This window comes from Xenopus laevis, chromosome 6L (assembly GCF_017654675.1).
Source record: "Xenopus laevis strain J_2021 chromosome 6L, Xenopus_laevis_v10.1, whole genome shotgun sequence".
NCBI classification, from domain to species: domain Eukaryota; kingdom Metazoa; phylum Chordata; class Amphibia; order Anura; family Pipidae; genus Xenopus; species Xenopus laevis.
This window is the reverse complement of record NC_054381.1, coordinates 157,127,456-157,141,489: the sequence shown is the minus strand read 5'-3', so window position 1 is coordinate 157,141,489 and position 14,034 is coordinate 157,127,456. Positions and strand designations below refer to the sequence as shown.

General features: G+C 38.5%; 1 protein-coding gene across 1 annotated transcript in view; it reads left to right on the top strand.

The window, feature by feature from the left end:
• Positions 1-11,318, top strand: part of LOC108719434 (collagen alpha-1(XXII) chain) — a 165,231-nt gene extending 153,913 nt beyond the window's left edge. The window contains exons 57-65 of the mRNA XM_018268284.2: positions 549-602; positions 697-768; positions 927-962; positions 5,221-5,265; positions 5,745-5,924; positions 7,857-7,923; positions 8,272-8,454; positions 9,523-9,600; positions 10,186-11,318. Coding sequence (XP_018123773.1) covers positions 549-602; positions 697-768; positions 927-962; positions 5,221-5,265; positions 5,745-5,924; positions 7,857-7,923; positions 8,272-8,454; positions 9,523-9,600; positions 10,186-10,373 — 903 coding nt within the window. The 3' untranslated portion in view covers positions 10,374-11,318. The remainder of the gene's footprint in view (positions 1-548; positions 603-696; positions 769-926; positions 963-5,220; positions 5,266-5,744; positions 5,925-7,856; positions 7,924-8,271; positions 8,455-9,522; positions 9,601-10,185) is intronic.
• The last annotated feature ends 2,716 nt before the right edge of the window (positions 11,319-14,034 follow it).

Here is a 14,034-nt window from a genome sequence, read left to right as displayed (position 1 = left end):
GCAATAACAATACATTTGTAGCCTAACAGAGCATTTTTTTTAGATGGGGTCACTGACCCACCCATTTGAAAGCTGGAAAGAGTCGGAAGTAGTGATGGGCGAATAAATTGCGGCGATTTTTTGTTTTGTCGCAACGCACATCGGAAAAGTCGCTCACATCAAAAACGTTGCACGTCAACACTATTCGGACGCCCATTGACTTTAAAGCCGGCGTCAAAATTGATGCGGGTGTCAAAATTGTGAATTTTTTGCCGTTTCGCGAATTTCCTGGGAAATTTGCAAATTTTTTGGCGAAGCAAAATGGGAGACAATCGCCCAGCACTAGTAAGAAGAAGAAGTCAAATAATTGAAGAACTATAAAAAAAAATATAATGAAGACCAACTGAAAAGTTGCTTAGCCATTCTATAACATTAATTTAAAGGTGAAACACCCCTTTAACAATATAGGCCACAGCCAGGATGTAACTTATAGGTTGTTCTAGTGCCAGCACATTTCTTTTTAAATGCCTGAATGCGTGCTCTTCTGACAATTACATTTTATTTTTCAGGGTAAAAATGGACAGCCCGGCCCACCAGGGACCTCCGGTGTTCCAGGGAGTCCTGTATGTATTAATGGATGGCAACCTAATAAGTTGAGTTATCCCATTTTAGTTGATCCTTTTATCCACATTTTATTATGCAATTCATCTAATGTAGGGCCCCAAGGGAAGCAACGGAGACACTGGCAGTGCAGGAATGCCGGGATTTCAAGGACCTAAAGGACCAAGGGTAAGTAAAACACATTTATCTAGAATGCTCTTCCTGCAATCTAGAAGGTTCAGTAGAACCAGGACTAGAGGAGCAGGCAGCTTGAGTAGATCCAGGTAGTTGGCCGATGATACCGTTTCTGCCATTTAAATAATCACGCAGTTAATTTTATATTTTAGGGAGAACCTGGAGAAAGTGGCCTACCAGGAAAAGAGGCAAGTACCTCCATGCTTTTTATTATTTCTTATTATTGATTGTAATGACCAATTTCCAAGCTGTGCAGTCATTGGTATTTAAGTCAACTTTAAGAGGAGACACCTGTGGACTATTCTAATGCCTCATCAAACGGGCAAATTTACTAAAGGGCAAAGTGGCCGCCGCTAGTGAAAATTTGTCAGAAATCCCATCCCCAGGGACATCACCAATTTACTAACAGCTGTAGAGGACAATTCACTAGGAAAGAGACCATCCCTAGCGCAGTCTAATGCCCTTCGCCAGGAACATTTTAGCTTTAGGGGAGCAATCGTTATTCCGCAATTTGACCAAAGTGCGAATTTTACAGAACGTTACCTCTTTCTCCAGACTTTCCTTCACCAGCTTAGACCTGGCGAACTAATAAGATGAAGCTTCTGCCTTCTCAATCGTATGTCAGTGACATCATATCCTGTATGCCAAAAGGTCATAAAAGTTGTAAAAAAACGCTGGTGTTTTTTCATATTTTAAAGTTGGATTGTAACTATTAAAATTTTTTATCCACTTTTTTTACCATCTTAGGGGCATGCCATATTTGTATTAGGGTGGGACCATGTCTTAAGCATTAGAGGATCTCTTTTGTCTTTATTTTGCTTCCTTGGACATATAGTTACATAGTTAAATTGGGTTGAAAAAAGACAAAGTCCATCAAGTCCAACCCCTCCAAATGAAAACCCAGCCCCATACACACACCCCTCCCTACCCTCACATAAATTCTATATACCCATATCTATACTAACTATAGAGCTTAGTATCACAATAGCCTTTGTATTATGTCTGTCCAAGAGATCATCCAAGTCCCTCTTATAGTCATTAACTGAATCAGCATCACAACATCACCCGGCAGTGCATTCCCCAACCTCACTGTCCTCACTGTGAAGAACCCCCTACTCTGTTCCTTTAAATGAAACTTCTTTTCCTCTAGTCTGAAGGGGAGGCCTCTGGTACGTGATTCTCTTTATGGGTAAAAAGGTCCCCTGCCATTTGTCTATAATGTCCTCTAATGTACTTGTAAAGTCTAATCATGTCCCCTCACAAGCGCCTTTTTTCCAGAGAAAACAACCCCAACCTTGTCAGTCTCCCCTCATAATTTAACTCTTCCCTCCCTCTAACCAGTTTAGTTGCACTTAGTCTCTCCAGCTCATTTATTTCCCTCTTAAGGACTGGAGTCCAAAACTGCCCCCATACTCCAGATGAGGCCTCACCTTACATGTGTAATAAAAAGTGGCCACTTCAAGCATTTGAACCAACATCACTTATATAGACATATAGATGACCTATATGTACCCGCCCTATTCGAATTGACCTAAGCATAAGTGTACTAACAAAGTTAGTGAAACGTTAGCGAAAGTTCCCTATGAAATGCTCGCGCTGACGAATTAACGCTAGTGAAACTTCACCAGCGTTTGGCTGCAGAGCTGCAACTTTGTATTTTAGTTAATTAATTTAGTGGTAGCGAATTTATGCCTGGTGAAGTGTGGTGAAGCCTTGTCATTTGAGAATTCTCCCTTTAGTGAATTTGCCCCAAAGTGTGAAGGCTGATGAACATCATTGATCTTGACTAATGTCACAGTTTGGGTCAGACATCATAGGCTACACGTGGTGTAATTGTCAAGGAAACATCATTGTGGTCAGGAATGTTCAAGGGAGTCCCAGTTGTTGGACTGGAGTGGGGAAGGAGAGGAGAAAGTCTTGTCCAAATGTTACTGTTTACCCTAGTTTTTAATGACATTTTCTAGCTACTCTAGAACAATTTCAATAACAGGAGGCTTATTTTTTTAAAAACACCCTATTTCTAGCCATATTACTGAAAAAAAGTATATCCAGCAATTTGCCCAGGCTTCTTTTTTTTGTGTGTTTATTACTTTGGTTAGGCAAAGTGCTCTGTCTTTAATTCTGAAGCATATTGTAGGTATAGTATATTGGGGGTATATTATCATACCCTTAGCCACACAAATGAGTTGGCACTTGTATTAATTGTATTGCTAATTTTGACTTGAGTACTTCCCAAATTTCCTCAAACCCTGAGACTTCAGCAACACTGACATAACTAGAGGGTCCCAGCGCACTGCAAACCCCCAAACTCCCTTCCACCTGCTCACTCCTCGCCCTGCGACCCCCTACTCCCTGCCCTGTGCTGGGGTCTCCCGGCCGCTTGCATCCACTTTTCCCGCTGGAGGTAAGAGAGTGGCTGGGGAGAGGGGTTATTCTTTTCATCTATAGAGGCCCCCCCATGATCATGGAGTTTGCTTCCTCTATAGTTAAGTCACTGTTCAGCAATGAATTGGACCATTGAATGTAGCCTTAAAATGTCAATATTGGCAAAGGACTATGACTCTTTGGGATCATTTATAGATCATTTAACTAGGGATGCACTGAATCTCGAATTTGGCCAAATCTGAGATATTTTTATCCAAATTTGGCTAAATCCAAGAGCTTGGCCAAACCAAATCCAAACACTATATAACTGAAAAAATCAGCACCTTTGTTTTTGTGCATTGGGTATTTCAACCCATGCACCTGCTTTTCCAGTGCAGAATAAGGGTTCGAATTGGGTTTGGTATTCACAAGAATCTGTAACTCCTGAATTCAGTGATTCGGCCAAACCCTAAAAAGCAGGGTTTTGTACTGACTATTTGTGTGGCACACTTGCTCTTACCTAGTGATGGGCGAATAAATTCTGTATACACAAATGTGTGGCTTCTTTGTCCCTCTCTCTCCCTCCATGTCACATTTATGGGGAGGAATAAAATGTGCCGCTGTGTGAATAAGCTAATATTTTGCATTCGTTGTGTCACAACTGTTTAAAGTACATGATACAGAGGAATTTTCTGCAAGAAAACAACATTGATCTGCAAAGACACTTGCTAAATGAGATGCATATTAAGAGAGGTTGTTGTGTGCAAGATGGCACGGTGATAAATCACATTGTAAAGTCTTGTCCTTTCTCTCTCTCTCTCAGTTCTGATTCAGAAATAATTCATTCCTACCACCGGCGTGCATAACATCTGCATACAATTATCCTGGTGATTTCGACATCATCACTTTCTTAAAACAATATCAGTTTGAATTGAGCAGCAAAATATTTTCTTATAATAGTTATCAATGATTTAATCAGTTTTTAACAGAACTTTCTAATGTCCCATTACATGAACCACAGAAAGTTGTATATTATAAGAAATTAAGATATTAGAAGTAGTGATGGGCGAGTTTGCGTCGCTTCGATTCGCCGAAAAATTAGCGAATTTCGCGCGAAATTCGCGAAACGGCAAAAAATTTGCAAAAAATTTGCCCGTTTTTTACGCTGGCGTCCGTTTTTGACGCCGGCGTCCGTTTTTTTGGAAAATGTTTTTTTGACTCCGGCGAATTTTTGCCGCGAATTTTCGCGGGCGTTTCGCGAATGTATTCGCTGGCGGCGAATCGCGCAAATTCGCCCATCACTAATTAGAAGTCACTGAGGGGTTGTTCTGTGACCATATAAAGGCACAAGGCTGCAGGCTGAGCTATACAGGGAACTCTGAGTATCACTCATGTATTATAAGGGATAATGTACCCCCTACTGTAAATGATAAGGATATTAGAAGTCACTGAGGGGTTGTTCTGTGACCATATAAAGGCACAAGGCTGCAGGCTGAGTTATACAGGGAACTCTGAGTATCACTCATGTATTATAAGGGATAATATAACCCCTATTGTAAATGATAAGGATACAGGTATGGGATCCGTTATGAGGAAACCCCTTATCCAGAAATCTATGATTTACAGAAAGGCCATCTCCCATAGTGATTTCCTTTTTCTCTGTAATAATAAATCAGTAACTTGTACTTGATTCAAACTAAGATATAATTAAAGGGGTGGTTCAACTTTAAGTTAACTTTTAGCATGTCATAGCTAAGCAACTTTTCAACTGGATTTCATTTATTTTTTTATAGTTTTTTAATTAGTTGCCAGCATTCTGGATAGCAGATTCCATAGTTCATATCTCTCGGACACTTGCAACCATAACAAGTAAACAATTGTCATTCTAATAATAGTATAACTTTATTCTACAATTGCCTTTATTTCCTTTTTTTCTCTTTGCGTTCTACCTCCTTCCAGTATTATAAGAGTTCCATTGCCAGTAAAACTATTTAAAAAAGTAATCTTCATAAAAACTTTATAAAAAGAATATAAAATTGTGGAAAGTTTCAAGTTCACAAAATGACTTTATTTTGTTTTAAGGGCCCAACCGGAAAAGCTGGTGACCGAGGATCCAAAGGAGACCGAGTAAGCTTGATGTTATAATAATTATTTATATTTAGTGTATCTTACCATGTTTGCACTTTCTATGGACCATCTTCTGGATGTCTCAGTGTGGGAGCCTCTAGACAACCATTGTGACTGACCTTTATAATTTTGTCTTACTCTATAACTCATCACCGATAATCCCGATGGTCACTTCTTCATTAAGGTGTAATAAGACAAATCCCACAGTCACCAAATCACAATTGAATCATCCAGCAGACACATGAGACAAATTATGTTCAATATATAAAGTCAAGGCCTGTGTTGCTTGGAATTGGTTGGTCTTTGTAACATACTGTATGACTGACACTTAATAAGTAGACCCAGATTCTCAAACCATTGGTGATCTAAAAAAAGTGATGTGCCAGTTTATAAAGCTAGTGCATCAATTGAATTAATGGCCCATTGTCATAATAGATGGTCCAGTGTATTTACCTCAGCTTTTGTGTCTTCATTTATAGGGAGATGCTGGCATTAAAGGAGATAAGGGGATGCAAGGAGAAAAAGGTCAACCTGGAGAACCTGGTCCACCCGGACATAAAGGTCACACTGGATTACTAGGGCCAGCAGGACCACCAGGAGAAAGAGGCCCATCTGGGATGCCAGGTCCACAGGGGTCACCAGGATTAACTGGTCCAAGGGTAATCTTCTTTATCTAACATCCTTCTACTTCAGCACAACTCCTTGTTCAGCATAGGTCTAATGAACAGGGCTAGTGCTCAACATACTTTTTGTTAATGAAGCTACAGGAATAATTAAAATCAGGATAGGCAAGTTATCCTTTTCAATATTAGGTTATACAGGCCAGAGCACCAGAGCATCAAATGTTGGGTCAATCGCTTATTGATTGATGGACAATCACTGATTATGATCATGTTATGAGTAGGGACAATGGAGATGGTATTATGGTCGACTCCATCGCTCTTGTGTAAGGATTCACAGATAGGAGCCTATGTGCTGAATAACTTAAGGTGTTTATTAAACAAAAATGTGCACAGACCTTTGCAGAAACTTAAAAGGCAGCAAAAACACAAGTCCAGATTCAGGCTAAAATTCTAGGGAAGGCAGCAGACAACAGTTGAGGGACAGTCCAAAGGTTGAGGCAGGCAGAGTTCATACAAGGTCAAAAAACAGGTTGAGGTCAATACCGGGAGATCCAAAAATCAGGAGTACAGGGAGCAGATGAGAAACAGGGCAGGGAAAAAACAAGGCAGGAACAAGACAAGATTTACCAAAACAGGATCAGGATATCAAAGTTACGCGGCAAGGAGGTAGGGCCAATAATCCAGCATAAGGTGTTGGGGAATTAGGTTTAAGTAGCCCTCAAATGAGTAATTACCCTCAGATGGATTGGGGCGTGTACTGAGAAAAGCTGACCTGGAGGCAAAGCAACAGTCATCTTATCAGAGCCAGGCCATCACCACACTGCCTCCTGTTGCTCAAGCAGGATGTGCAGGGCCTGGAACACAACAGGTCCCTGGTTCAAAACCAGGGAGTTCCTGAAATCTAGGTCTAGTAATCCCTGGCATTCCATTAGCAGGTCACAGTAGAACTTATGTAATTACAAAAAAAAATCAATATATATCAATAATAAGTTATTGAGGCGGGAGGGATGTCCATCTTAGATACCCCCATTTTCAACTACCAGCACCACATTGTCAGCATCCCTCAGTTTGGAACCCCAGTTTTCCTACAATGCATTTGCCCCTCATATGTCTAACTACAGCTTAACCTTTCAAAGACCAGGCAATAACCTTTACAACAACATTCTTTTTATTGTATGTTCCTACTCTCCTAACCCATTGGGACATCTTCTCTGTGCCTAGAAGGTGACAGAGCTTCTCCTTGGCTCAAACCTTGTTTGAGCTCAGTCTGTATAAAGAAGTTCTTAAAACACCACCTTGGGTTTCTTTTACAAGGACTATCCTCTACAACCTTTACTACTAGACTCATCAGACGTTATGGTGGCTACTGCCTTACCAAACCTGTCAGGAGTAGTCATTTCTGGGAAAAGGTCACAGACCTCCAGGGTTCACTCCTAGTTTTTTGCAGTTACCTTATTTTCTGCCTGTAGCTACATTCTTCCTATCTCTACACTTGTTCTTCCAACTCTAAATTGACACCAGTCTAGGATTGATAAAATGGCACCATGCCAATGTCCATAGATAGCCACTGTAGACTGTCAATTGAAGCCCATAAGGGGGCTGTTTCCCAGGAGTTGGGACATTGTCTGGGAACAGCACGGGAGACAATTGCAGATGAATCCTGATCAAATCAACAATATAACGACATACAATTTATTTTAAGCACTTGCTACCTTTCTATTGACTCTATGAAAGACACTCCAGACAAGCAAAGCAATATGACGACTTCCAACGCAAATTTACTTTAATGACAACATTTAGAAAATGAATGCATGGTACACATTATGTAATTATGTAATTATGTAAACCACAGACAGTATATTCATATTTATTTTTAATGTCATTATCAATACTCTGCCTTCTGTAGTCTACTAAAAGCAAGATTTATAAGATGAGAAATTTGCTAAAATACCTGTCTCATTGTAACAGGGAGACAACCCGTCACTGGATACTCTACGAAGGCTCATCCAAGAAGAACTAGGAAAACAGCTGGAGAGTAAGCTCCTCTCTTTTCATTTCTCATGAGCCTACTTATCTACTGTGCCAGCAAATATAATTTTATCCTCCCGCTGTATTAGTCCTTTGATTTAACTGGATTAAAGGGGAAGACTGCCCTATTTATAATGTTACATTCTCTTACTTCCTTCTGTAGAACTTAATATTCACAGTTGCTAAAGTAAAGTTATGGAAATCTCTCAACAAAAGTATTGTACTGGCACACACAATAGATATTTTTAAGAAAGGGTTGGATGCTTTTTTTTGCTATGGTCTGGTCAGAGATGATAGTATTTATGAATTTATTTATGTAGGCAACTAACTGTTTTACATTTAATGAACCAAACAGGTAAACTAGCCTACCTCATGTCTCAGATGCAACCAGCACATATCAAAGCTGCACAAGGCAGACCTGGACCTCCAGGTGTTTCTGGAAAAGATGGACATGATGGTCGTCCTGGTCCTCCCGGGGAGCCAGGAATACCAGGCCTAATGGGAAGCGAAGGACCGGCAGGACCAATGGGTCCAAAAGGTTTGTTTATTCATTATACATATACTGTATATATATATGACATTGAATAAGAGGTTTGCAGACTGAATTGGGATATATAAATGATGAAAAGCAGAAAGACGGGCTAATTTGTGTACGTTACAAATGCTTTTTTTGGTACAGTATAGCACAATATTGTAGACTGGTTGGGGGCTTAAACCAAGGGATTTGGCTTTGAGGGATACTATAAAAAGAAGGGCTGGTGCCAATGAAAGTGTTGAGTGATAATGTAGACCTTTTTTTTTAAAAAAAAATCTCTCTGAGATATGAAGTAGGATGTATGGCAGAAAGGCATTACCTCCAAATGAAATGAGAATTCCCTTTCTTGCTCATTGAGTATCTCAGCAGCAGTATCAGTCCTGGCAAGTATCCTGCCCATTACAGAATATTATAGCTTTTAGTGCATCATTAAAAAAATTTGGATGTAATTTCCGTTCATACAGCCTAATTAAAGTCATCTGCCTCTTTTATCTGTAGTAAGGAAAGAACAATAAACAAGTTCAGCCACTAAACTAGATCTGAGATGTCCAATTGGCAGCCTTTCAGGTGTTGTTGGAAAGCATGTTGAGAATCACAGTCTGCAGGGATGGGTGAAATTTTTCGCCTTGTTTCGCTGGAAAAATAACGCCCATATTTATATATTATAGTGTCGTGCGTCCAAAAAAAAAAGACGCAGTCAAAATAATTTTGTCGCATGACAACATTTTTTTGACTCCCATAGACTTTAATGGCCATCAGCGAATTTTTGGCGAAACGAAACAGGTCAAATTCGCCCATCCCTGAATTAGTCAGTTAATATGGAAATGTTTTATAAATTAGTCCAAGACTGGGGTAGTATGGAGTACAGGCCAGGATTGCTTTGGGCATGCCAGCCTTCTACCTCTCCTCACACACTAATGTTTTTATGTCTGTTGAGGCAATAAATGCCATTCTTTCCTGGGGCCTCCAAGAAGGCCATACACCTACAATGGTTGCACTGAACACTGGCAGTAGTATTACCAGAGTTTTAGCAATTCGTAAATGCTATTAATTGTTTTTTATCACTTACAGGTGACAGGGGCCTCAAAGGGGAGAGAGGGGAACCCGGAGTTGGAAAGAGGGGAGACACTGGCCCACCGGGAGCACCAGGTATACTGTGTTTTTATTTTTAGACCAGTCTTGCACAGTGGTTTGATAATTTGAAATCTTTTCCTTTACAACATTACAACTGCAGTTATAAAGAGGTAAAACTAAAGGGGTTACACAATAAAAGGCATTAAGTTTGCACAGGGATAGTAACCAATAGCAACCAATCAGCAGGTATAATTTACTGGTCCCCTGTTTAAATGCATGCATCTTATTGGTTGCTATGGGTTACAGCTCCTGGGCAAACTAATTATTACATAAGGGGGCTAGAGTTTGATATGCTAGACACGCTTCAAATTTCAATACTTCCTTCAAAAAGTATTGAAGGTATTTAATACGTCTGTTAATGTTTTATGTGTCACAGTTCTGCTTTCTTGTTGTTATGACTCTAGGATGGAAACCCTTTCATTTTAATCCAATGGATGAGTAGTCATTTTGGAAAGTGAGAACTTTACTTTAGATTAGGCGAGGGTGGCCTATAAAGGTGTACAATATAGGGAGGTAGCTCTGTTCATTATCTCCTGCAACTAAATGTGTTATACACATGTTTCTCTGGAGGCTTTAACCATGCTTTCTTTCTTGCTCAAGGTCTTGCGGGTGAGCCAGGATATGCTAAAGACGGTCTACCAGGAACCTCAGGACCTCAAGGAGAACCAGGATTACCAGGTTCTGCTGGACCTCAAGGACCACCGGGTCAAAATGGACAATGTGATCCATCACAGTGTGCCTACTATGCAAGTCTTGCTTCAAGACCTGGCAATGTCAAGGGACCTTAATTTCTTGGAACATCTGAAGAACCAACAGACATTTTAAATCATCCAAAACTGGAGTGCAAGAATATTTGATGGGTTTATTTGTTCTCTTCACTCTAAGAAAAACCTTAGGAAAATGTTTGATTTAGGTTTTTTTTTTTTCTTTTGTTGCTTTTATTTTTAACAGAAGACACCACCAATTACTGCAGGTCGGTGAAGACTAATTGATTTCCTCAATTTCTTTGGGAAATACATATATTTTTGGTTCTCTTGTTATACGTATCTTTTGTTTGAAGATAGAATCGTACTTTGAAAGTGCAAATGCTTATTTAATGACATGTTGGAGAGAGACAAGCAGTGGTTCACTCTCTCCAGAGATGTTCAAACACAAGGTTTTGTAGGTACTACAGGACCTTTACATGGTGCTGACCATAGACTGGTCTCTATCAGTTCATTCATGCCGTTGTTTGGGTATAGGCCACTTTATAGTCAAGCTAACACCCACCAAGGTGCTAAATAATCAAGATCCGTCAATCTATCATTTAAAAACATGAAACAAACTGAAGTACTGTAACGTTATGTTAAAGTGGCAGAAAATGATGCAGTTCCACAGTTCATCCTTTAAAAAAATGCCTTCTAGATGTTCATTAAACCTGAAGGGAAACTATGAAAAATCCTACCTATCTTTAAAGGGAAACTATACCCTGCTTCTATTGTGTGTTTTTTTTACCAGTTATCATCCATATAATAGACAGTTCATTCTTTGCATTGGTGCATGAAGGTAAGAGTGATGGTGCTTACAGAGATGAACTCCATAAACTTCAGTAGAACCTTAAAACCAATGGCTAGGAATAGATACTGCTGTTTTCTAGGAGAAATATCCAAATCTGTATCCTTAAAATTACTTTTGTTTATTAGGATCTACCCTCTACTTCCTGAAAGCCTTCTAATAAAAAGAACTGTATAGCAGCAATAATGAGATCAGTCTCCATGTCATCTGCATAACAAGGCTATGATTTGCAGGGCAAAATTTGTGAATCAAGTGCAAGTTGTAGGGAGGTTATTTATCAAGCTCCGGATATACTAAACCAAACCAAAAAAAATCAGACTTTTTGGGATTTAAGTCCAATGGTCTGAAAAATTGAAAAAATCAAAAAATCTGGCATTTCAAAGCTCTCAGGGTCCTGTATAAGTCAATGGGGAAGGTCCCAGTATCTGCGCTGCTGTTCATACTGATATCCGATGATTTCAGGGATTTCAGACCAAAATGTCCAAAAAATGTGTGGCTTTTGGGGAAAAGTCTGAAAAGTTCGGACTTTTCGGGCAAAGGTTGGAATGTTTCGGATTTTTGCCCGAACCTAATTTTTTCTGACTTTTTTAATGATAAATAAGATCCATTCGGGAATTCGGAGTTGCTCGGATTTGGAAAATACTGAAATAAATTCAGAGCTTGATAAATAACCCCCTTGGTGTGTGGTTTAATAATGAAGATGATGTCATGTCCAGTAGTAGTTCAGACAAGGTGAATAAATATTTTAATAAATACATTTACAAGGAGTTAGGGAAAGATATATTGTTCGGGAATTCTGAGTTGCTCGGATTTGGAAAATACTGAAATAAATTCAGAGCTTGATAAATAACCCCCTTGGTGGGTGGTTTAATAATGAAGATGATGTCATGTCCAGTAGTAGTTCAGACAAGGTGAATAAATATTTTAATAAATACATTTACAAGGAGTTAGGGAAAGATATATTGTTTTTACAGTTTTAGCACTTTTATGAGTATCAGGAAAGTCCATAACAAATCGACACATTCATCACAGCACATCAATATTTGAGTTTATTGCAACTGAATTGAAAGCTTTTAATAGTATTATTCCATTTTCTCCTATGGGTGTTAAGGCACTCTGAACTCTAACGCCCTACCAATTTAGAACTTGCCAGAACTAGTACCGCTTCAGTCGGATGCAATGTTTTTTTCATCGATAATTTTCTGGATTAGTAAATATAATTTTCTGCGTTAATAATGATGTGTGTGAATAGGAGCATTTGTCTTTTCTTATCGGTTGTAACTAATTGATAAATAAGCCCCTTAGTGACCGAGACAGGTCCCTGACCAGTAGAACAGCGGTTGTTTGACTTTCCTGGTTCAAGCATCTCTTGGAGGTTCTATTGAGTGTGCCAAAGATAACTTTGTAACAGTTCTAGGAAAAATATCGGTGTATCAATATATAGGACAGGAACATAAGTACTGCATTTACCCCCAAAATATCACCCTAACTGACCTTCAAGCTGGGCTTTTAGGCATATCTTCTAGAGCAAATATTCATTCTCCCCAAGTTTCACCCTAATTAAGCTTCAAGCTAAACCCCTTATTTTCGTAGGGTCCCAAGCACAGAAAGATCTTCCAATGCCCAACTTGTTGACTTATCCCATTAAACATACAGTATGATCACCATTTATTCAGCAACATTGTGGACTAAAGTATGTACACTATCTGCTTTGTATTATATGTTTGTTTTGATTACGTTTCCCCTTAAATGGCTTACTTTAAATAAATTACTATTCAAAATTCTTTTAGGAATGGTTAACTATATGTTGCAAAGGGCTTGATGGCACCAAGAGAGCAATATAGGAATCACAACTGTACAACTAAGTAATGCCACAGAAGGAGCACTCGTCACTCATGGCTCTAGAATAGTAATTATATTTTCATTTTATTTTAAAAACAGTAGCTCCAGAACTTTGTAAAGTTAAAAAAGTTTTGTGCATGTAATAATTTATTTAAGTTCATCTTAAAACAGAGGTTTTGTTTACTAATATATTCTTTAGATGTTATGTTCATATTTTTATTATATAATTTTAAAACAAAATATATTTCAAACACAGGGGCAGATTCAATTTAGTGAGAAAAAGCTATCTCTTTGTATATCACATAATAAGTCATGGACGAGATTTAATTCAAAGAGAAAAATCTTTTCTCCAAATTCAGTTCCATTTTTTTCCCATAGACTTCAATTCTGAATTGAATCGCATCTCAAATTGAATCTCGTCCATGACTTTTCACGTGATAAAACTTTTTCTTACTGAATGTGGCCCATAATGTTTTCAAAATATAAAGATAAATCATGATCTGAAAAAATAACTGTATGGGGCTTGGTCTTCGGACTGTTTCCAAGCCATGGAAAAATGAAAAATATTACAATAATACATTTAAACAGATTTTTTTCTAATATTTGAAAGAAACTTTTTAGATTAAAAAACATGACTATCACACAGAAGTATGTAAGCCCCTTTTCATAGACAGCAAACGTTCCATTAACTTTACTTTTTTACTCTATTCATATATAAAACATACAACAATTGAATTCCTAAATGCTTCCATTTTGGATTTGACTAAATACCAAGCCTATCACAAAAGCTTTGGCAAAATACAAAACTGCATTTAAACTCTATATTACGGGGTTTATTTATCAAAGCCCGAATTTATCTCAACATTTCCAGCCACAAACTCTGATCTAATCTACAAAGTTTTTTTGTTATTTGATTTTCCCGAAAATTTGCTTTGCGGGAAAAAAATCATATTTTCATGATTTCTTCGGATTTTTCACCCAAAAACTCCGATTTATTATGGTTTTTGCTCGAAAACACCGAAAACTTTGGGGTATTGCACGAAACCCAGCGCA